The sequence below is a fragment of the Plodia interpunctella genome, chromosome 13 (genome assembly GCF_027563975.2).
Source record: "Plodia interpunctella isolate USDA-ARS_2022_Savannah chromosome 13, ilPloInte3.2, whole genome shotgun sequence".
Classification (NCBI taxonomy): Eukaryota; Metazoa; Arthropoda; class Insecta; order Lepidoptera; family Pyralidae; genus Plodia; species Plodia interpunctella.
In genome coordinates this window covers 9389301-9413965 of record NC_071306.1, presented here as the reverse complement: position 1 = coordinate 9413965, position 24665 = coordinate 9389301, and the positions used below count along the sequence as shown (strand labels likewise).

General features: G+C 36.8%; 4 protein-coding genes across 4 annotated transcripts; 1 reads left to right on the top strand and 3 right to left on the bottom strand.

The window, feature by feature from the left end:
- Positions 1–676: 676 nt before the first annotated feature.
- Positions 677–13104, bottom strand: LOC128674798 (uncharacterized protein). Its single transcript, XM_053753700.1, has 15 exons — positions 12601–13104; positions 12245–12338; positions 11914–12083; positions 11465–11702; positions 10691–10847; positions 9945–10084; positions 9478–9577; positions 8328–8459; positions 7450–7624; positions 6540–6636; positions 6121–6271; positions 5574–5767; positions 4944–5053; positions 3908–4025; positions 677–3259 (listed from the first exon to the last, which is right to left on the bottom strand). Exons 1-15 carry the CDS (start codon positions 12846–12848, stop codon positions 3122–3124), a joined length of 2262 nt encoding a protein of 753 aa, XP_053609675.1. The 5' UTR covers positions 12849–13104; the 3' UTR covers positions 677–3121.
- A 1744-nt stretch (positions 13105–14848) lies between these two features.
- Pym (Partner of Y14 and Mago) lies at positions 14849–16708 on the bottom strand. The gene is made up of 3 exons (XM_053753714.2): positions 16382–16708; positions 15838–16110; positions 14849–15259 (listed from the first exon to the last, which is right to left on the bottom strand). Exons 1-3 carry the CDS (start codon positions 16413–16415, stop codon positions 14988–14990), a joined length of 579 nt encoding a protein of 192 aa, XP_053609689.1. The 5' UTR covers positions 16416–16708; the 3' UTR covers positions 14849–14987.
- Positions 16709–16782: 74 nt separating this feature from the next.
- On the top strand, positions 16783–21010 carry mip40 (Myb-interacting protein 40). Its single transcript, XM_053753713.2, has 6 exons — positions 16783–16981; positions 17125–17260; positions 18387–18584; positions 18820–18955; positions 19527–19672; positions 20517–21010. The coding sequence occupies exons 1-6, from the start codon at positions 16900–16902 to the stop codon at positions 20524–20526; spliced, it is 708 nt and encodes a 235-aa protein (XP_053609688.1). The 5' UTR covers positions 16783–16899; the 3' UTR covers positions 20527–21010.
- LOC128674806 (uncharacterized protein) lies at positions 20959–24629 on the bottom strand. Its single transcript, XM_053753711.2, has 6 exons — positions 24236–24629; positions 23840–24081; positions 22965–23168; positions 22474–22681; positions 21500–21832; positions 20959–21095 (listed from the first exon to the last, which is right to left on the bottom strand). The coding sequence occupies exons 1-6, from the start codon at positions 24533–24535 to the stop codon at positions 21000–21002; spliced, it is 1383 nt and encodes a 460-aa protein (XP_053609686.1). The 5' UTR covers positions 24536–24629; the 3' UTR covers positions 20959–20999.
- Positions 24630–24665: the final 36 nt, after the last annotated feature.

The following is a 24665-nucleotide window of genomic DNA, read 5'->3' as shown; positions in this document are numbered from 1 at the left end:
GCACGGGGACTTCTAACGTACGGTCCCGTACTCCAACTGATGACGTTATTGTACAGTGAATACAAATCAATTTTATGTTGTTGGTGATATATATATAAAGAAATAGTATTTTTAAGTCTGCAACTCATTAAGTACTCTATAAAGAATTACTGGCGTCCATGGACTGCAGTATAATTATTAAAATAATATATGTACATTTAGCTTTTTATTTATTTATTAATTTTTTTTTGTGTGACAATTTTCAATAATTTTATTGGAAATACTTTTTTTATTTTATTTATTCAAATTTTGACAATTTTGACATACATTTAATGATGTAAATTCGTCCTCCTATTTCTTTATATATGTATAAGACCTATATTGACGTCCTTGGAGAAAAGGCTGCGGTGAAGTTTGTTTGCGGTGAAGTCGCCGCTTCTTCGTGAAGAAGAAGCGGCGCAACAAACTTCAAGCTGCGCTTTGGTAGTCGGCAGTAGACTTATTTTAAGTAATTTTCTTGACGTCAATAAGTGTGATCCTAAATTGAATAAAGAATTTTGAATTTGAATAAGCTTACCATCAGGCAACCCACATGCTCGTTTCCTTTTGAATGCTATACTATCTGTAACCTGGCTGCACCTAGGTAGGTGAAGATAAACAAGCTTTAGCCATATCATATACACACAATAAAACAAGATTTGCATGAAATATCACTTTATTTTTCTATTTACATAGACACTGTGACACGTTCACACTAGCTGCATGTGACATGAAGTGTGGGTTTGCAATTCACATCTCACTATCAAGTCGATTCGCAGTGAGACACAGCTAACCAATCACAGAGCGGCATTGTGACGCGACGACAATCACTCCGCAATGTGATTGGTTTGCTGCGTTTACCTGCGTATCGACTCAATAGTGAGATACTCGTATAATATGCAAACCCCACTCCGCCCTCAGCGCACTGTTACTCTTACAATATTCATATAAATACATACTTCAAACAAGTACGGTCAACACCACGTCAACCTGCAAAAATTTCATTGCAAACTCACCGCTATTACCAGTGCGGATTAAGGGCTATGCAGAGTACCTTGACGTGCCGTTTACCTCACATAATGTACAGCAATAAACATACAATTAAATTTTTTAACCACATTTTCTGGAAGTTGGTGTTTGTTTAGAACTGAATACTTTCAAGACACTTTTTAAATGCACTAACAACACACACATAATACCATACCTGAAGTTTATAACCGAGGCACACTGTACTTCTCGCTTGCACAAAACTGCCATTTCATTCGCAATTCGTAAAATTGTGTTTTTGTTATATATACATTCTAAAGTAAAACATTCACAAGAAAATAATTTCCCAAAATTTCTATTACAATTTTTATTGATGTAAAATTATTAAAAGACATGATAATATTATTTATAGTATAATGAGACTTGCAATTCTATCAAAAGTGAATTTTAAAGTGAAAAGTTTCGCTTTATCTGTGGATAAAGCGGTTTTAGTCCGGTGTCTAAATAAAATCTTACTTGCATCTTTTTAACCCCCGACGCGAAAAGAGGGCTGTTATAAGTTTGAATCAAACTTTTAAGTTGGGAGTCAAATAAATTGGTGAAAGCGTAAATAGAACCATTCGCACACAGATCATGAGCGTATCGTACAGTCGACCGCACATCAAGCTACCCTGCATGAACCTCTATGGCGCGGTAATAGCGACGAGTTTGCAATTAATTTGGGTAGGTTGATGTGATGTTGACTGTGCTTTCTTACAATGTTCGCCATGACCTTGGGACCTCACGTGTCTATGGTTTGCCTGCGCTATAGCAAAATGGCGCATAACCATAGACAGATAAAACTACAGACATTTTTCGTTGCGCTCCTGCTATCTTACATATATTTTTGGAATCTAAATCTTTACTTAAAATGTGCAATTTTGTATATCACGGTCATCCAGTACTGTCTCATGTCATGTTATTTATTGTGTTAAATAAAACTTGACGCCATTCACACAATCGAAACACAAAAATGTGTTATTTTTTTATAAATGTGAACTCCATATAATAGACAATACAGTAATGCTATACAAAAATATACTTAACTGTTTCAATATAATATTTGAGAAATAAAAAAGAACAATCCGTGGAACAAAAATCATACATTTACATTTAATAATAATAATATATATAATAATACTATCCATTATTCTGCAATAGTTCACACTCCCGCCATGGGCATATAATTTTATTGGTATATCCGCGAGCGGGTTTTGGCGGGAGATCTACACAAAATCAAAACTCTCCAAAGGGCCTCTACGTGTTGGATCCATATCCCCACGCAAGCCTCTCAAAGGACCGGACTTTGTGCCGTGAATTTATAAAAGGAGATACATAATAATAATAATATAATCAAATCATACATAATATTACTATCATACATAACAGTACTATCTAAAAAAAGCGACTGTATCGCCATTATATTAAATACAAAATAATTATTTCTTTCATTCTTTCCTACATTTTATAATTTCATTACACACTTTTTAACACAAATCAATCATTTTAACCTTTACTAGCGTATTTGATTCTATAGAACCACTCTCCGTTCGTTTATAAAGTCTTTTTGCTAAATTATGTATCTTCTTACGACCTTGTACACTCCGAAAAGCATAAATGTTACAATTCTACTTCCCTTTGTGAAAAGAGTACTATTTAAACGTAATTATTATTATACGATTTAATCAATCAAATGTAACATCGAGGGTATTGTCGATGGATTATTTTCCATCCTACTCTGTTCCGTGACATAGACTTTTGCCTCACGACCTTTGTTTTCATTCTTAATTTCATTGATTTCAGATTTCAATCCGGAGCCCTTTTGTCGCACATAGACAATATAAATTTTTTTATACTTTTTCGTCAATTCAAGAAGTTTCAGGCCAATCACAACGAAGCTAAATTTGATTCTAATTTTGATAGGCCGAGGAGCTATCAAATGCTAAAGCTTATTCTGATTTTTTTTTTAGTATTCATCGCTCAAATTGTCGCATCTACCTTCATAAACTTCAAGTTCGATCCTTATCCAACAATTCACGCCATAGCCGAGATTTTATTAGTTTTAAATCTATATTAACTACTCCCAGCGACTCTTTTTGCCGCTCTTGCGAATTCTTTCCGCTTTGGACTCTTGAGACTGAGATGCGGGGGCGTTGACCCCGGGTTGGATTGTCGTCAAAGTTTGCTCCCAAGAGTGGTCTGACGATGCTGTGAACTGAAGAATAAACATATGTAAATTTTTAAGGTTTATTTAATTGAGTAAAATACTTATAGGTACTTAGGTACTTACGCAAACCTTGCGACAAGCTTTTATGGTTATATAAATTGAGCATAATGAGGTTATAAGTTGAAATTAATGACCGTTGCCGGTCTTTTAACATTCGTCGATTCATTTCTCGAAGGTTCTAATGTCGTGAGTCATATATATATATATATATATATCGACTCGGGATAGAAAGGGACAAGTCTAGAACGCGGAGTTGAAGCGTTTTAAATTAGATAAATAATCACAATAATAATATTATAGTGTGTTCTTTGTAGACTTAAGATATTCTTCTTCGGCCCATTGTCAATGCTGAATGCAAGCCTCTAGCAATGCAAGTAAAGTTTTGACGTCAATGAGTAACGTATATCATCCTAAGTTGAATAACTTCGAATTTGAACCTTGAACGTGGCGGTCAAACATAACACTTCCGATACTTACAGATGCCAACGCGAATGAGTGAACATTGCGTAGTGTGTATGAGAGGTATTATTTACCGCAACAAAAAAACAAGCAATGTATAGGTACGGAATCCGCCATAGTTAGGCAAACTGTATCGCGCTAATGTATTGCCGACTTACCGACCTGGGTGACAGTTACCTGGTTGTATTGTGAGCGGAAGGCCTGTTTGAGCGAGGCGAGGCGGTCGGTGGCGGGGCCGCCGGCCGCCGGCGCCGGCTCCGGGCCCGGCGGCGGCAGCCCCGGCCGCTCCTTGTATCTACATTTAACAATTTTATTTGTTAGACAAATTAAAAAACCACCGACTTTCAATATTCATTTCGCTACAACTTTTGAACGGCTGAACCGATATTGATCAAACATATCTAAGAACTATACCGCATAACACCCCTCTTTTTGCATCGGGGGTTAAAAACAAATCCACGCTTCCATGTACTAATATCACTACATAATATAAAACAAAGTCGTTTCCTACTATCTGTCTGTATATGCTTAGATCTTTAAAACTACGGAACGGATTTTGATGCGGTTTCTTTTAATAGATAGGTAGTTTGATTCCAGAGAAAGGTTTAGGTGCATAATTTATTATGATTTTACAGGAGCGAAGCCGAGATCGACCGCTAGTATAGTATAAAACAAAGTCGACCGCCGCGTGTGTCTGTTTTTAAGTTTTCTTCTTTGAAACCACGCAACGGGTTATGATGCAGTTTTCACTGTTCTTAAGACAATTTATAAACGAATGTTTATAAAGTATATAAGGTCACACTCTCGATTAAATTCTCTTTCAAATAAAAATAGGTAGATTTAAATCCATTCAGCTCGCTTGGCTGATACGACGCCACGGACAGACACACAGATACACAGACACGTTAAACTTTAACTCCCCTCCTTCAATCGTTGCGGGTTAAATAAATATATTAGGAAAATCACACAGATTGAGCTAGAAGTAAGTTCTAGACTTGTGTTATGGGATACTAACTCAACGATACTATATTTTATAACAAATACATATATAGATAAACATCCAAGACCCGGGCCAATCTGAGAAATATCATTTTCCATCATGACCCGACCGGGGATCGAACCCGGGACCTCTCGGTTCCGAGGCAAGCACTTTACCACTGCGCCACCGAGGTCGTCAAAATCTTAAATTACGGTTAAATCGTAAATGACGTACCCCAGTCCGCAGCCGCCGACGTTGAGGTTTTTTCCCTTGCTCTTCTTGAAGCGCGATTTGCGGAACCACGCCGACTGCATCGCCAGGTTGCTCAGCTCCTCCGGCACCTCCTGACATCATATTAACAGTTGCAGACAGATAGACAGAGGTTGGGTTCGATTCCCGCTCGATTCCAAAATTGTTTTCATCATGAGATGAGTTTTTATCAAAATCTTATTAATATATTACATACTAGCTTTCGTCCGCGTGAATTTATCTGCGAAAGTGGACCACACACGATTTTCATGCAAACTTTCACCCCCGATTATAGTCGTTTGGGAGTTGATTTTTGGAAAAAAAAAGTAGCCTATGTTTGAACAGGGGTCTTTAACAACACCAAATTTTATCACAATCGGTCCAGCGGTTTAGCCGTCAAAGCGGAACAGACAGATAGATGTACAGGCATACAGACTCGCATTTTTAATACTACTATGGATAACACACTCGAAAATATCTAAAAACTTACAAAAGCGAACCGGCTTTTTTTTACAACTTTATGGCCATTGAACGTCAAAAGGTTGTCGACCTCTACTACTCGATTCTGCACAAAATATATTTACTGTTATTTTATATTATTTTATATTATATTACCTGCTGCGCTCCCTCCAAGTTTCTTAACAAATGCCCAGCAAAGTCTTTATCCTTATGTCGATCCAGCAACGTGTATGCGGAGCCCCGGACCCCAGCGCGGCCGGTCCTGCCCACTCTGTGTGTGTGTGTGTCTATGTCCCGCGACACCGTATAGTTTACGACCGTTCTGATGTGGGGAATGTCCAGACCACGGGCTGAGGAGAAAGAAATAAATTACAGAGTACATTTTTTACACATTCATATAGGACAAGTTTATTTGTTAGACAAATTAAAAAAAAAAAACCCCGACTATCAATATTTTTCGCTACAACTTTTGAACGGCTGATTCGATTTTGATCAAACATATGGACTAGCGCATAAAAATTAGCTATCAAATAAAAAAACCAAATCGGTTCACCCGTTGACGAGCTACGGTGCCACGTACACAGACAGACGGCCACATAGCGGTCAAACTTAACACACCCCTCTTTTTGCGCCGGGGTCAATAATGCATACTACATAATAATGCACCCGTGCGAAGCCGAGGCGGGTCACTTGTTAAGCTCACCAGCGACATCAGTAGCGACCAGAATGCTGGTCTCATGCCTCTTGAAGGCCGTGATCACTTTGTTCCTGTCAGCCTGCTCCATGTCGCCGTGTAGAAGCAACGCGTCATACTGCTGCACGCCCAGGTTGGCGGCCGTCTGCTCCGCTTCCAACTGCATAATAATACAATAACCTTTATCCACACCAAGGAGAATACAACCAGTGGAGAAAGCTTACCCAAATATTTATTCATTCATTCACATAATTCACACATTCATACGTTCATTCATTCATTCATTCTGATTTCACGACTAAACCTCTGGATTTTGATAAAATTTGGCATGATGGTTATAGGTTTTGCGTGATTGAGTAACAACGTGTAGATGTTACACGTCGCGTGATATTAGTGGGTTTTAATGTTAATGAAAATTCTTAGATTACCTTCTTAGTGACGAATATGAGAACGCTGCCGGCCGATAGGAATTCGATCAGGTTTTGTAGAAGCCACGTCCACTTGTCGTCTGGCTTGTTGAATATTCTACGAAATAAAGATATATATTTTATCAGAGCTATATTGTAGCTTAGATGGCGGTAGGTAGTCGCAAAAGTCATTTCAGATGCCTTTAGACGAATAAAATCTGATACCCAACACTTGATGTTTTGATATGTTTTTGTCCGTGGCGCCGTCCACAGTAGATGACTGAACACTCCGCGAAACACTGACCCGTTTCTCATTGTTATGCGCATGCGCACACACTTAGTTCTTGATTATATGGATAAAGTAACATTGAAAAGAAATTGGTTTTTTTTTGTGAAATTGTGAATGTTTGTTTGTATGCTCATCACCATCAGCCATTTTAAGGACCCCATTGCTGGGGCACAGGCCTTCCTTAAGGATGGATAGGCAGTATGAACCATGACCCATCACACGGGTGCATTGCGGGTTGGCGGGTTTTGAAAAGACGATTTCGACATTTTTTTTTCAATAATAAGTATAAGAATAAGTTCTATATATTTATATTCAGCAAATAACGAAGATTCCAATGTATATTATGCAATTTCGAAAAAAAATACGTTGTTTTTTCAAATCAAAATCAAATCATTGAGAAATTAGACCTTCACAGGCACTTTTTCACGTCAAATTTTATATTAAATAGTAAATTTCTCACACACGTTTCTCACAAGGAATGGAACTTAATGGAATTTGTGCACAGCTACTATAATAAGCAGCTTGTATGCTGACTTTTTAAAGTAGCCGTGCACAAGTTCCATTCTGGTCCTTGTCCATATACCGTCCGTGATCACACACCTACCAGCGTCCGAGATCACACCTGCACCAACATTCACCCACCTGACGTGCTGCGTGACCAGATCGCAGGCCTCGCCCGCGGCCCCGTGCTGCACCCTCACGGGGTCGTGCAGGGCGTCGCGCGCCAAACGCTCCACGCGGCGGGGAAAAGTCGCCGAGAACAGCAACGCCTGTCTCTCCGGTCGGACGTGGTTGCAGATGCTGCGGACTTGTGGCTCTGTGGTGTGGCGGGTGTTTGATATTGAACTAGCCCCAAAGTAAGTTCTAGACTTGTGTTATGGGATACTAACTCAACGATACTATATTTTATAACATATACATACATACATATATAGATAAACATCAAAGACCCGGGCAAATAAGAAAAAGGTCATTTTTCATCACCCGACGGGGGATCGAACCCGGGACCTCTCAGTTCAGAGGCAAGCACTTTACCACTGCGCCACCGAGGTCGGTTGATGACAAATTTATGTGACTATTCGAAAGCCCTAATTAGAGACACCAGTGAAAAAAAAATACTGTGATAATGACGACGCTTTCAAATGATGTGTCAAAAATAAAATCACACATTTTTAGACTGGCCAAATGAAACTCTAACGTGACGTCACGATTGTGTTAATATTTATTTTAGCGAAAAAAGCTATGTTTGTACGATGACTTCTTAATAAAAAAGTTGTTTCAAATTTTTTGTTTCATACTTTTATTATTATTATTTTTCGAAATGGACTTTCCAAGCAACTTTAAATCTTCGTATAATGATGCAGTGACATTGTTACAGTCTATGAATTATAAAACAATCCTGCGTGTATCATTATGTCATGAATATTATAATAATACATTACTGATTGTTTTACGTGTGTCAATACAAATAATATGTCTCTATCAGTAATATAGGTACCTAATATATCTATAGAACTCACCAAAGCCCATGTCGAACATCCGATCAGCCTCGTCAAGCACCAGGTACGTGACCCTCTGCAGATTGGTTGCCTTACATTTAATGAGGTCTATCACTCTGCCAGGAGTACCCACTATTATTTCTGCACCGCCACCTGACGGAATAAAAATAAAAATGTATTAATATTAATTACTAGTGTCGGGAGGTCCTCTATTGTGGTTGAGCTTCGCGATGGCTGACTCACGCGTCAACTCGTGAACGGGTGCTGCCGGGGGGGAACTGGTCAGCTCGATATTTTTCTTTCATCAGCACTTGATCACAATCATAATATGTTTCAGTATACCTTTTATCCATGTACTTTATTGTGGACTTCCATTGTTATATTACTGTTTAAAAAATTATACATTAATTTATATTTAAAAAATGGTAGGCCCTTCTGGCATAATAGGGACCAACACTGTTTGAATGAGTTCTTTCGGCATTTCCTCTCAGCAGTGGTCGTTCTGAAATGCTAGTAGTTTGTAGCTTTGGTAAATATCATTAATTTAGAATATGATGTGAAAAAGTGCCTATGAAGGCCTAATTTCTGTAATGATTTGATTTTGATTTTGAATTAGATCTTGCGGCTTCGCGAGCATTTCTTATAGCGTTATTATTGTCAATATCTCGGGTTCTAAGCAACGTATCGCTATGAAACCTATACCAGATTTTATGCTGGACCATCTGTATGCTATACAACTGTGAAAACCGCATTGAAAACCATCCAGTAGTTTTTGCGTGACGCTCAAAAAAACATATAGTAAATATTAATTTTTTATTCAGAAATGAGAAATCGGTAGATATAGTGCTTATATAATACATTATGATACAAACATGCAAACGTTGGTGAATATGAAGCGGGATTTTGCCGCGACGCGATACGGAGCGCGATAATTAACCAGAGTGTGTAATGTAATGATAAATGCACGCAATTCGTACCACGTTTTTCATTTGACCATTCTTTTCTCTGTATTCAAATATCGATTAGGGGTCACACGTTCTCCTGTTATTTAGACGATGCGTACACGATATGGGAAAAAGAGACAGCGTGTGTACGTTAGTAACGTGCTACGCGTCTGTATCGTGGTAGGACATTTTTTAAATCATAAAATATGAAAATATTGTAAAGATACCTTCCAACGCTTTGGTCTGCTCCCACTTGGAGCCGCCTCCATAGCAGCACACACATCTTATGTTGTACACTTTGCCGAACTTCTTCGCTTCCATATAGATCTGAGAATCGAACAAATATATGGAACAATCAATAGTGACATGTCTCTTGTAATAAACGATTTTTAAAATTGTTAAAAATTACGATATCTGTATGTTGTAAATGAAGATGAACTAGCTATTTTCTACAGCTCCGCCTGCAGAAATTATGATACAAATTTCTAGTCTATATCTGGTCACATTAATATTTGGCTATGATATTACAACCGGCCTGACGTCTCTCTTTGGGAATGCTATCGTTGCCTATCAGCTATTCAGGATTTGTGTCCCTTAGCCGCCTCGTACTACATCCACCGGAGGATATGGGTGGTCTTATTCCAGGGCGGAACCACACGCACAACTTTCTCGACAGACTGTATGGATTGTGTACCTGTTGAGCCAATTCTCTAGTAGGCGCTAGTATAAGCCCTATAGGTCCATCTCCCGGCGCCAACTCCTTCTGGTCCATGATGTGCACGAGCAAGGGCCATAAAAATGCTGCCGTTTTGCCGGAACCAGTTCGTGCGATACCTAAATAACGATTACTTTTTTTTACAAAAGTGTAATTTATATATATATATATATATATATATATCCGTCCATAAGTCATGTGATGTTTTTTAAGCATTTTTTGAAAAGCTTGCATGTAAATGTTATACAATTTCTCATTAGTAGTCTGATCGTCTGGTGGTTCAGTGATTACCGCCTGTGATCCGAAAGGATTCGAATCTTACTCGTGTCGCATAAATTTGTATATCAAACCAATATAAACCCCTTAGAAACACGCTGTTTTATATGTAATACATTGTCTAAAAAACAGTGAAAACTGCATCAAAATCAATTGAGTTGTTAAAAAGAAGAAAGTTTAGAAACAGAGTCGGGAGAGACTTAGTTTTATACTATACTAGCTGCACCCCGGGACTTCAATCCCGTGGGAAATTCGGGATAAAAAGTATCCTATGTGTTATTCCAGGTTATATTCTACCCGTGTACCAAATTTCCTAACAATCCGTCCAGTAGATTTTGCGTGACAGAGTAACAAACATACATCCTCACAAACTTTCGCATTAACAATATTAGTAGGATAGTGATGATTTCCCATTCACAATATGAGTAAGATTATGGATGAGGTCATACCAATGAGATCCCTCCCGGACAAAGCCGCAGGCACGCCAGCGGCTTGTATGGGCGTCGGCTGCGAGTACTCCGAGCGACGGATGGCCTTCATCAACTGCTCGTCGAAGCCGAGATGGCCGAAACTGCTCACCGGCTTCGGAGGATCAGGCCCTGTTATCTGTGAAGATTAGTTTCAAATTTAATTTTTTTAAAATATTTTAATTTTCGTCGGAGATCTTGCTTCAATCGGTACCCTGTGCATACAATTTTATGTCATAATTTAACATGGCATACTTTTACTATGGCATAATGATTTTTAAGCATAATGTTCTTACGCATAATGGTTTACGCATAACAATTTGAACCATAACTAACCTAACCCAACCTAAAATTTAATTATGCCACATTTACCATATGCCAAAAATCAATTATGCCTTAGACCTATTATGCCAAAATATAGTATGCCAAAATCGTTATGCCAAAGAACAATAGGACAAAATAGTTTATGTGATAAAAAGTGGTCCCATTTCAATGAACACTCAACACAAAATAATATCCATGAAGTATACCATTAAAGAGTTCCCTCCTGGTTGCATCATCAGGTCATGCTTATCATAATAATGAATTTCCATGGAAACTGAAGGACGTGGAAATTCGATAGGATAAGTAGATTGTAGGTGAAACTTGTACATGTTATTAAAACATACTCTATTTATATGTTTCTTGTGTAGATAAATTGATAAATAAATCAAAAGTATCCACCATTTTATATAGCATAACTAAATGCACACAAACCTTCACTCCTAAATTCTTCTTCAACTCTTCGACTTGCTGTGTAGTCAGTTTCTCTATATCCTCGTGTTCCGTATAGAAGTTCTTCTCAAACGGTTCATATTCAATCTCTGAGTGGTCTATGGGAGGCAATGGGTCAATGAACTTCTTCTTCGGAGGTGGTATGGGGTTGCCATCCTCGTCATACTCGATTTCAATATCTGAGCCGTCATCATGGTTGAGGGGGTTTTCTTCCATGTACCTGTGAAACAATTGATTATAAATATAATAATATATTAGATGAATGCGTGTGACTTGGCAGTTGATAAATAACAAAAGCATTACCAAGGTGGGTTGAAGTCAGGCGCCCGATTATAAAATCACAGCTGAAATTTCTAAATTGAAACAGATATGTTAAACACAGGTAACAGTGAAGCTGTATGCAACAGCTAGTAGAATATAATCTAACTCACTTGTAATAACTCTCCTCATCGTCCATCTCATCGATATCCCCCCGGGTTCCTCTGTTACTATCCCCTTTCCCACTGGCAGCATTCTCCTTGCTCGCGACCATGTCCTTGGCTGCTTGCTTCTCCAACCCAGCCATGTAGGCGTCCAGGGGGTCTTCTTCTTCTTCATTAGCCTTAGAACATGAAATATAGTACTTATACATACAGTCTAAATATTTTAATACAGACATACCAATGCGTCTTTTTATAATATGTAAGGATTATTATATGCTAAAATATTAGTTAAAATATAAACTAATAACTGGCTCAGCAAATAAATACAGGTGATGTTTACCTTAGAACCAGATGCTTGGTCATATGTGGGACTGCCTGGAGCTGGTATGTATGCTAGTGCCGGAGTTGGAGGCTCATCATCTTCATCAAAGTACCTGCAGTTTGTAAACTCATATAAAAATAGCAGTGAATATTTTTTTTGTATTGTCTACAATCAAATATTTTTAAAAGAAACAGATTTTCGTTAGGTTTAAGGTTCGTTAGATTTAAACAATACAATCCCTTAAGCAGACCTTGGCTCTAACGTTCAATGGCTAAGGAATCAACCGAGGAAATGCTCAAGGGAGAGAAAACAATGCACCAGTATACTTAAACAAACTAAAACTTCATTAGTCTACTTTCAAACCGAATACTTACTCATCCTCAGTTTTTGACCGCTTCTTTCCTAGCGTGCCCCAATTGCCAGTAACAGCATTCTGCGTTATAGAGGTCATCGTAGAATAGCCCTGCTTGGAAAGCCCAGAGGTGGGGGGCGGCACGGCATGCATAGGGGTGGTTGGCGGTGGAACCGCATGAAGAGACACGTTCGAAGGGTTCCGCTTCGGCATAGTGAATCCTGCGAACCCAAACCCCTTGCCCCCACTCCCACCAGAGTTGTAACTCATTTTCCAAACCAAAATTTAACGTTTCCCTTCAAAAAACAAACAAGTCAGATGAAACCGAACAAGGTTAGTTTTAAGTGTTAAATAGCAATTAAATTGAATAGACTCCGAATGTTATTGATACTCAGAAAATGCACATTTTATTCGTACTGACATAGAATTAATAACAAATTAATTTGAAACAGCATATCGTAGACAAAGTCAACGCAAGAATTAGAAATAGGTACTTAAAGAAACTCACTGACATTTGTGAATTGGATTGACATTTATTATAAAGTGTTGCTACATATTATATTACTAGGTACCAAAGATTTTGGATAAGAGGTCTAGGTACCTATATATTTTAGAAATACCTACCTACCTACGTTGGTGTGCTTTACGAGTGTTGTGCTTAGCGAAGTGCCGCCAGTTAAAAATTATCTTCTTAGGAATATCAACCCTTTAGTTTTCAAGACCATTAGGGCCTGTCATCACTGCGATATCAGCATTGGATATCAGTAACAACCATCGTCTATATAAAAATGTACTCTATGCAACCAGTAACAACCAATGTAGGTAAAGTATTGTTCATGTAGAATGACTATAAAGTTCATTGCTCCTACTTACCGATCACAGAGATTGATAACATTCGGCTGGCATTTTGTTTGACAGCCGCACAATATATTTATTTGAAATTTGTTTTCTTTGTTAATTTTTTTGTTTAAAATAGAACCACAACCCGATCCCTCTAATGTGGAAAAGCCAAAACTACTGTGGTTAAAACGAAAAAAGTAACAAACCAACACAGTTAGGAAGATAGAATTAATATCGTGTACTTTTAAATAAATGTTGACGATTTCTACTGTGGACTTGTATGACCACTACCCTATACCAAGTTACCGTGTTTACACAATTTTGCGATACATTTCATATATTCCGAAACTGTTGTTTTTGAAATTGGGAAAACATAGTATGCAGGTGTCAATGGACTTTATGGCAAACCTTATTGAATTTGACTTTAACAACAACATCTTTACCAAAAACAAGTTTCCAACTAACTGTCAATGTCAAATTAAAGTTAATTTCATTCAAGTTGGTTTCGCTGTTTCTTTTCTTGGCTGATTCGTTTGGTGATTTGTAGATTTTGTAATAACAATAAAATTGAGTTTTGGTAAAACAATTTCCCTAAAACATGTATTTTAAACTCTGCATCCTTTTGGTAGCTATCATAGCTGTTACCAATGTGGAAGCCTCACAAGGCTATGACTTCGGAGACTTTCTAGCAACAGTTTTGGGGATTGGAATTGCTGTTGTGGGCATCCTTGCGTGTTTAGGAAACTACGCAAGACAGAAAGCGAGAAACGAGTTTATTTAACTCTAATATAGGTATTGAAGAACCTTGATAATGGAACCTGTTTCTCTATTTATATACCTAATCTTCATAAATTTGTATCATTATTTGCGTTTTATCTTGGTAGATAATTAATTGTATATTACCATTTTCAGGATGTTCCAACAACGTTAAACTACAAGATGCTTTGTTGAACCCTTCCAAGTCCCAAGACAATTTATTAAGTATTTTATTATTCCAATGTATTTTTTTAAGCAAACTCCTTTATATTTATTTAATAGCACAAAGATATATAGGTAGCCTATCATATTCTTCATTTCCTAGTGCTTTTTTGTTACCCCTTTTTAAAAATTACATATTTTAAAATATGTAAAACCTATTATGTAAGTTTAATTATAGTGATAAGATTTTAATAAAATATTATAAGTATAAAAGTAATTTTATTTTAATTTCCTGAGAAGACTGGTGGTAAACAAAATTCTTTCAATGTATGACCATTGTTTTTTAAAATAAAATTCAGCCCTTGCATTAATATTACACACTCAGAATAATAAAATATCCTACTACTTCTATTCCTTGCTGTAGAAAACTAAATTCTGGCCTTGATAGAAGGTATTTAATCTTTTCACCTCCAATTTCAAAAGCCATGCTCTTTTTGAAATTAAAACGCTTCTGCTTGTAAATAATTTATTTAAAATTAACTGAAACATTTCATTAATGCACCCTCACAAGACAACACAGTTATTAGAATCAAATACATGATTTCATTTTCACAAAAATTCATCAATTTTGGCTTAACTTAAAGCACTAGCTTAACTAGTTTGTCTTTCTAATAATTCTATTTCTTTTAAGACTTCAGTTTTCTTTGATATCTTCTCTTTTTGATCTTTATCTGGGTTCTTTAGACCTCCCGACTTTATCTTTTCTTCAAGTGTTTCGATGTCACGAAGTTTTTTTCTGAGATTTTTAAGGCGTTTTGCTGGGTCAGTTTGTGAAGATGCAGAATTTTGTTGGGAAGATGTTGTGTTGAAGACAGGCTCGGTGATTTCACATTTGGCAAGTTTATCTGCTGCCTCTTCGGCTCCTGAAATTTTTTGATAATAATTGATAAATATATATGTCCTTAGAAAACTCATACATTTTAAGTCTGAGATTAGCCATAAAGTATCAAGTTGGAGACTTATGGAACACTAACTTAACAAAACTATATTTTCTATGTCACTGTCAAGACAAGACTGTTGATAGAACCTGGGACCTCCAGTGTGTCATAATGACCTTAGGCCACATATATATACCTGTTCAAGTTTGTTTAATGTGAATCACTTGTATCAATACATAGACTAAAAATAACAACTGATTTGTTGACATTGTGCTTTCTAATAAGAGGAATAGGAATTTAAGCTAATTTAATTTTCCAGTATTTTTTCTGGGATGAAAAGTATCCTATGTCCTTCTCCATACTATAAACTACATGTATGCAAAATTTCAAGAAGACTGTTGGAATAGATTGAGTGTGAAGATGTAACAAACAAACAACAACAAACATTTTAATATTAGATGATTGTTATATAAATCACTCAGTTGAATCATGCACCACTTTTGTTCTATGTTTATACCCATATAAATGTATTCCTATACTGTTTCTAAATATTGTACACTTACCAGTCTTCTTTTTCTTCTTCTTCTTCTCAACATTAATTATCATGCCTGGTATCGGTTGTATAACTCCACTTTGATTCTTCTTAGAGCGCTGGGCCTCTGCTACAATTTCCGGTGTAAGACCTACAGGTAGGCCCGTGTTTTGCCGGGCCTTGAACTGTTTGCCTTTACTCTCGTACAGTGGCACTTCTTCTTGTGGCACATATCCGTCTTTTATTCTCCTTGGTTTACGCCACGTGCCATCTGGCCTCTGAGTTGCAGGTATGAATTTACAGCCTAGAGATGTACAGTAACAATATTATAACCAAGGCAGCAATGGTTTAATTAGCACATAAAATCAAGTTTCAAACTGAAAAGTTAATTTAAATTCTTATGCACTGAATCGTAACGAAAGTGATACTTATGAATCGACCTGGCTTATACGATTTCAAATACTTAGACACGGTAACGAAATGCCAAACAGAGAAATTGTGTGAAATCTAAAATACAAGTTGAGGAGAAATAAAAACGCCGAATATAATACTGATATAGTGTTTCAAGTCCTTACCGTCAGCGTCATGTTCGTACGCTGTTGTAGCCATTATTGCACATGGACTAAAAGTTTATAATAAGACTTAACTTAATTATTAACAACCAGACAGTAGGCTGGGACGCGTTATAATATTTCTTATTTGCGTTTGCGAGCTATTTCCGTATAGTTTACCACTTTACCTACTCGCTTGCTTGCTTTTGACATGACATTTGAATTAAAAAAAAAAACAAGTGTGAATGAACTTTATTGTAGGTAGGTAGTACCTACCGTACCGACTGAAACAATGAACCTAGTACGTATTGTATAAACCTGTTATTTTGCAAGAATATTATGAAGGTGCACACATTTATTTTATAATTTTTTTTTGTCTATGACTCGTTTTGACGCTTCGTTGAACGAATGAAATGAATTGTTTTTCTCCAGCTTGATTTGAAATCAAATCAAACAAAACAAGGAGTTTTTAAGACAGTTTTTACAGTACAATTAATTAGTTAGACAAAATTTTATAAGTATAAAAATAAAATCATCCAACAATGCCAAAACGTCGAAGATTACTTACTACTCCTATGAAGAAGAAATCGAATCAAATCAAAAACGATTTTACTCCAGATAAAGGTTTGTAAATTTATTGAATAGCAATCAAGATGTTGAATTATTAACATTTGAACTGAAGTTTCAACCCTATATTAATTTGTATTGAATAAGCAATTCTATAGGTTACCAAAAATACGAGAGTAAATTTTTTATTCTTTTTTTAGATTTACTAGTGACGCCCGAAAAAGAGGTATCGACTGCACGAGGTCGCCTCAAAGGAGCATTACTGGAGGCCCTGGAACCAACAGCTGATGATGATTCTGATACATCATATGAACCATCTCCTACCAAAAAAGAACGGTAATAGAGTAATTATAGAAAATAGTATAGGATTAGGGCATACTAATGCTTAAAATTTACTTTTAAAAATGTTTCATAATTTGAGTATTCTCTTAGCGTCCTCTTTACTAACTAACTAGCTAACTTTATGTGTAAGTGTAAGTGTAGTTTTAGAAGGAGGACAAACCATCCTAAAGTCATATTCAAAGAGATAATAATAATTATTAAGCTATATCCTCCCATGGATGGCGATTAAAGCAACTAAAGAAACCCCTGCTCATGTGGGAATCCACGGTAACGAGGACGCTGATAAACTAGCAAATGCTACAAACCTAAATGGAATAGAGTATAATATTTATCCATGTCACTCAGAGGCTTTAGGAGAATTCTAACAAGTTTACCAAATGCAATAGAAAGAATACTTCAACGAAAGATCGAGAACAAAAGGTATATGGTATAAGACTATACAGAGTGAGCCTCCTCGTATAGCATGGTTCATAAACAAGAGATTACCTAGAAAGATAGTCAAACTAGTTATAAGAGTAAGATCCGGTCATATTCCATCAAGAAAATTCACTTACATAATGATAAAATTAAACACGCCTAACTGTGAAATTTTTGGTCTGATTGAGGATATTTTTCATCTCTTGATGGAATGTGAAAGGGACAAAGACGCAAGAGATATAAATTAATAAGATGTAGATTTCATCCAAACCATTCTGAGGGAGCCATGTTCTGATGCCTCTTTGTGCTTGTGTGGCTTATTGGAATGCCTGCAGTGAGTCGCGCAATCACGGACACTAAACTTTTGATTTGATGGGACTGACATGTCTTAAAGACAAAAGCCCCCAAAAAAAAAACAAAGGAACTGGAATCTTAGCAGGTGATGGCAACAATGGCATTCCTAAACATAAATCCCAGTTAAAATATTATAAAACAAGTGTGTGTTTGTTTGTTTTTACTCTATCTCACCTTTCCATGTTCCCAATTACATTTAGAGCTGTAGTACTGATAAGGACATATGATTCATACCTGGAAGAAGTACCATTTCCGTTGGAAATACACACCGTTAAAGCTAGGGCAAAATCTAATCAAAAATAAGTAATTCCAGGAAAATTATTTATTTTCTACAATTGTTTTACTCTAGAAAGAATAGCAAATGGAATGACGACTCGGAAGACGAGGAGCACTCGCGCCGTCGCAAGTCCCCCGTGCGGCAGTCGTACGTGCTCAAACTGTTTGACAGAAGTGTGGACCTCTCTCAGTTTGAGGAGGACTCCCCACTGTACCCCATCTGCAGGGCCTGGATCGCTAACCAGCCCAAAGCTAACTACAGTAAATTTGGGTAAGAATATTTTTATTTTATTAGTATAGTTTTTGAGTAGCAGATAACAAAAATATGAGTAACTGAAAAAGGTAAAGGCAAAGACTATGAAAACTATATACGACAGATTTTATTATGCACATCTCTTGTATAAGCGACATGGAAGAAATTGGATATATAGCTTTCTCTGTCTACGATACGACCTTTACCTACAGAGCGTCACAAATCCATACTAATATACCTTAAATATGTACAGGAGAAAAGGCAAAGATCCAGAGCCGACAGATGACAGCATAGAGCTCCCCGGTCCGGAAGGTGCTCCAGTCAGCCGCATCCCGGAACTGACAGCTGAACAGAAAGCGACCAGCATTGACAAGATTAAATTAGATTATGTAAGTTATTTGCTTTTCATCAATTTTCACTGATTTGCCTCTAATTTGTTGTCTTCTATTGAAAGTTTACTGTAATAGCTAGAGTTCTATTTACTAAACATACAATTGGGTGTGTGAAAATTGGCATTTTGCGTATACATATATATGAAAACGTAGCCCTTTGCAGTGTTGCATTAGAATTATTAGTATCGAATAGAGCGTTTGTAGATTTGCGGTGGACACATAAAGAAGGAGATAGCTTACTTAAAAGCATGATGTCAAACATTACAAGCATGCGAAGTGAAAATATACTAAATGTTGCCCGGAGCTTCGCTCCCATGGGAATATCGAGACAAAATATAGCCTATAGCCATATAATGTACCTTTCTTGTAGGTGAAAGAATTTTTAAAATAGGTTTACCCGCCTCAAACATACAAAATAACAAACGCTTACTTTTTAGAGCTGTAGCTTAGAGACTAATATTAATTACTAGCTGATGCCCGCGACTTCGTTTTGGCCGAACAATTTTTGGTAAGGAAAATTATTAAGAGAAATTTAACTGTAACAGACATATTAATTATTTAACTTCAGGAAGGTAATCCCCCCTGTCGCGAGGAGTTACTCCAAGAGCTGAGCGTCCGGTGGGCGGGAGTGAGGCAGGCGTGGCTGGACCAGGCGGCGAGGGTGGAGGCCCGCTACCAGGGCACGCAGCGGGTGCTCAACAGTATCAATGTCAAGTAGGTTTTTTAAAATAATTTGTACAGTTTGGGAAAATAGACCAAACGGAAAAGTAGACTAATCTTAGTAATTCATTATGTACAAATTTGCATACAAACTGTTACCGAACTGTGGAAATCTCACACGTTTGTCTGTTTGCTGAGGCGCTAACACATATTGAAATAAAATCTTTTTTATTCTAAAATTATTTTTTATGGAATTATTGCTGTATAGGAGTTTGAGATAATTGGGTATCATGTAATCGGGTACTCTTGTCCAATACCGATTAAGGTATTCTCACAACATCTCTCTCATATCCGCATGATCCCAGTTGTGTCCGGGGCCAAGACGCCACGAAGCCAGCGTAAAAAATGACCTTGACATAAATTTTGATTTGGCGCTGTTTTTACAACTGCCCTGACGTCAACCGTCCTTGGGAATGCTTTTGGTACCTATCTGCTTAGGCTATGTATGTCCCTTAGTGGCCTCGTACGGCATCCAAACACACGCTACGCCAGGTAATCTCACGATATACACATATGTACGCGTGTTGAAACTGCGCGGTGAGTGCACAACTTTATTATTTCGATTTTTCAAGCATAATACACCAAAGCGGAAAAACTGCTTGAAAATACATTTTATTTTTAATTATTAGATTTTGAGAACCACTAGGAGTCAATTTGGAAATGGGTGAAAAAGTACCTTACGCATTCCAGGTTCTACCACTGTCGTGAATTTTGTCAAAATCTATTGAAATTACTCAGTCAATACCTTTAAATTCTCTCAACTTTCCTCACTTAACCTTATTTATTTTTCTAAACATTTCCAACAAAACATAATTTTCTATTTTCTCTTTTGTTCCAGCAACGCGTGACCTAGCATTTTTTAATTATTTACCTTTTATGATTTATTGTTTTTATACTCTTGTATGAAATTATATTGATTCCTTTGTGTACATATAATCAAGAATCGTGTGATTAGAGCTGATTTTGGTAACAGTTTTGAAATGAAAAGCTTTCTTATGAAAACCATCTATTTCAATTATAATTTCATCACTTACCCCTCGTTCGCATGGGCTTTAGATATATTTGTTTTTGAACGCTTTTAAAAGAAGTAACATTCAAACTAGTCCAATGCACAGCACTCAAATTGCGATAAAAAATAATCACAACCAAAAATGTTGTCTATAACGCATTATTTACGCGCGTTAAAAATCGGCCTGTGCGGACGAGGGATTACTGATGTATTTTGTATATCTTAATTATGCTGATTTGATAAAGATAGATTGTTTAATGAAAGTCATATATAATAAATGATGATTTATTAAATAAAAAAATATATAATTGTTTACGCATGAATACGTTTTTTCTTGGCTCTCCCGCTTTCTTGTATCTGCGGACAGTTCGATCTTTTGTGTCCTTTTTCGCGACAGTTGAAACACGACTGTAACAGAAGCAAAAATATGTCTTGTTTTTAAACATTTATGGCTTGATGTAATCCAGAAGAATGTGCGTTCCAACCAAAAGAACATGCGAAGTGGATAAATATTTTCTAAATCATCTTTTTTTACAAAAATGAAATTTTTTTGCCACAAGCTTTTATACATTGACATAAATTATTGACAACAAAAAGAAACATGTCCTGTAGTAAATCGTGGATATCCCTCGTCGGGAGCCGATTCTGGATGCTAGGTCATGTTTATCATAATAATGCATTGTCATGGAAACTCGAGCAATGTGGAAAATTTTAAACTGAAGATTTGATTACAGACAGACAAACATCAGGACATGTGAAATTAAAAAGCGGTTTCTGGGTTCCAACACTTTCTAGCTGAGAAAAAAACTTACCTGACTCTCAACAACGACCCCACAAACATGGTCCTTCTGTTGGCAACACCGCTCACAAGTCTTGCAATGGAAAAACGTTGGCTTCACACACCGCTTACACACGCTGCAATGCCTGTAAGTCATCCCATTCTTACTCGTACACTCGTTGCATTTACCGCAGTGGTTATTCTTCGCGGAGACCCAAAAGTTGCATTTATCACACTTCTTATAGTTGCTGTCATTGGACAGGTCAATGGTCTCCAGCGGCAGGTTAGTGAAGAATCGCACAGGCGATCCAAATTTACGGCTGCTCTTCGATTTGTTGTGGAATTTCTTGTGGTTCTCGTATTCAATCTGTAACAAGACAAGTTTATTTGTTAGACAAATTAAAAAAGCCCTTTCAATATTCATTTTGCTACAACTTTTGAATGGCTTAACCGATTTTCATCAAACATATCTAAGAACCACCACATAAAAATTTGCTATCAAATAAAAAAACCGCATCCAAATCGGTTCGCCCGTTAATGAGCTACCATGCCACGTACACAGACAGACAGACACACTTAGCGCTTACATTTTTGTATTGCGGGTTAAAAAGGAATATGAATGATTAACTGAATGTAGTGCTACTGTTACTGACAGATGCTCTCCCTATTCGATTGTAAAAGTCCATCAAGGGAAAGGGCAATACACTGAAGATTTTTATAGGCTACTATTGACCTTAAATAGTCCTCTCCTATTTATTTTTCGTAAATATCTCCTATATACAAAGTTTAGTTACAGTTTTATTATAAGTATAGATTTGGCTAGCAACTTGTTAATATCAATCACTCAACTGCATGCTGCTTATACTGGCATTCCCAACCAGGAAATAGTAATTACTATTCAATCTCATTCCCACAAATCAGCCAAACGTCTCTTGGCTCTGTCTACCCCATTAAGGAGTGAAGACGTGGCACTGAACTGTGTGATTAATTAATAAATAAATCAATCACCTGATAATCATGCATTCTTATTTCTGGCATCAAGTTTGTTATATATGGCTCAGCAAAGTAAGGAAATGCCCACAACACCGGAACAGGCTCGTCTTTAGGTTTCTCACAGATATTCCTGTACATTGCTGAGAGATCCCTGACAGTTTGGACTAGAGGCTCCACTCGACCCGCAAATGGGGGGTCCATTACTATACATATACCACCTTCTCTGAAAGATTATAATGAAAAATAAAAAAAATTAATAACTACAATATTCCTTTTTTGTCTATACATATATGTAGATTCTTTTAGACATTCATAATCAAATGTAGAGCCCAATGAACTAAACAAGCCCACTAAACACCCAAAAAGATAATCACTAAAAACTTCCTAATAAATTAAAACAATGTTATAATCACTGTATTATCACATTTTAGAGTTCAACATTTCATTAACAACCCTGTATAATCCTAACTCTCACTATGCAAAACTTGTATCATAAAAAACTTTACCTAGATTTTCTCAAAAACTTCTTCAGCACCTTTTCATCATTATTTCCATTGAACATAAAATTGTTGAACATGTTATACCAAATGTATTTGCTTGGTGCGTGGAATTGATGGTGTCTGTTGTCATAGTCCAATAGCAAAGATTCAAATTCTGGACTGAGTTGGGCCGCCTCGTGCACTGAGGGTGTGCCTACACAGAGGATATTCCTGTAAATTATGCAAAATAATCATAAGAAATTGAATTTCCAGCAAAAAGTTAACAAACAATCTCAACTTAAATGTCATTTCAAATATTATTTTTGTTTTTAATAATTTTTTAATAATAAGATTATCAACATTAATCATTAATTTCATCAACATTTTTTAAATGTAATAATTACAATATGTCTCAAATTTATTTGCAGAAATAAGACACAAATCTCATCTCTGGGTTAAAATATGAGTTGCTGTCCCCTGCAGATGGCATTGGATCTCTTCTTATGTAAGAGTCCAGTGTGGCAGAAATTGCAGGGTTCACAAAATACTATGAATACTAACAAGTAAAGTGTTAGATATTGCAGCAAAGGCATGTTATATTTTAGGCACCGTAATGGGGCGATGGCGTGTGGTAGTGTGTGCCTGACCATGTTGGCAGAGAGTAGGTCCAAACTCAACCAGGAGGCTCCCTAATGGTTCCAAAATGACATCTACTTGACCAATATAATAACAATTAAGTGTTCCCATGTCCCTTGAGCTGTCCACTCACCATTTGTCACCACATGTCGACTTAATGATTAGGAATCATTGATAGGACTGTTGTTCCTATCCTATTGTTGTTAAATTGTCTTTATTATTTCCTGGCTGAGGGTTAAACAGTAGTTAGACTATAATCTACTCACTTAATATTGTTATTCCGAAGTATTCCCAATACAGTGCTCACTGATTTCTTCGTAAACAAGTACTGTGCTTCAACATCATCATTTTCCAAAGCTGGCAACCATGATGAGGGGCGAGCTAGTTGCTCGTTGGTCAAAGGAGTGACGACTCTATGGTCTTTGGAATGTTTCTTGCTTTGAGATACAATATACAGTTCCTGACAAGTGCTACAGTAGGCTCGGTTTGAGGCGTGTTGGGACTTAACCTAAAAAAATTGGAACACAAAAACGAATGTATAACTTACTCGTACCTATAAAACCTGACAATATCAGTATCCTCATCATCAATCTGACACCAGTGTTAGCAATAAGCACTCGATTAGAAAGAAATTACTAATATACATTACATCATTATATTACCTCATTACAATTTTTCCATGCTGCATTCTTATCAATCTTAGGAATTAAACTGTAGTACTTTTCATTGCGTTTTCGCACGTTTTCCTTCTGCCAATCCTCTTCGTCAATATGTAAGGAACAATCTTTTTTATTTCTACACGATGCACACGCATAATACCGCCCCTTTTCAGAGGAAAATAATAAGGTTGGTCCATGAAGACATAAAGGGTGAGAAGTAACGTCTTCCACTATAACTTCAACCGGAGATTGTTTTGCAGTGGGTGGTTTTGTCTCAAGTTTCCTTTTTTTGACCATTTTCATTCGAGAGAAACAAGGATTTTATTAAAATCAAACCCACGTGTGTGGAAGAATGGAAGTAAAAGTAGCCACCACTAACACAAACAAAGTTTGTCAATCTGTGCATCTGTCACTTACTGTCAGATATTGAATG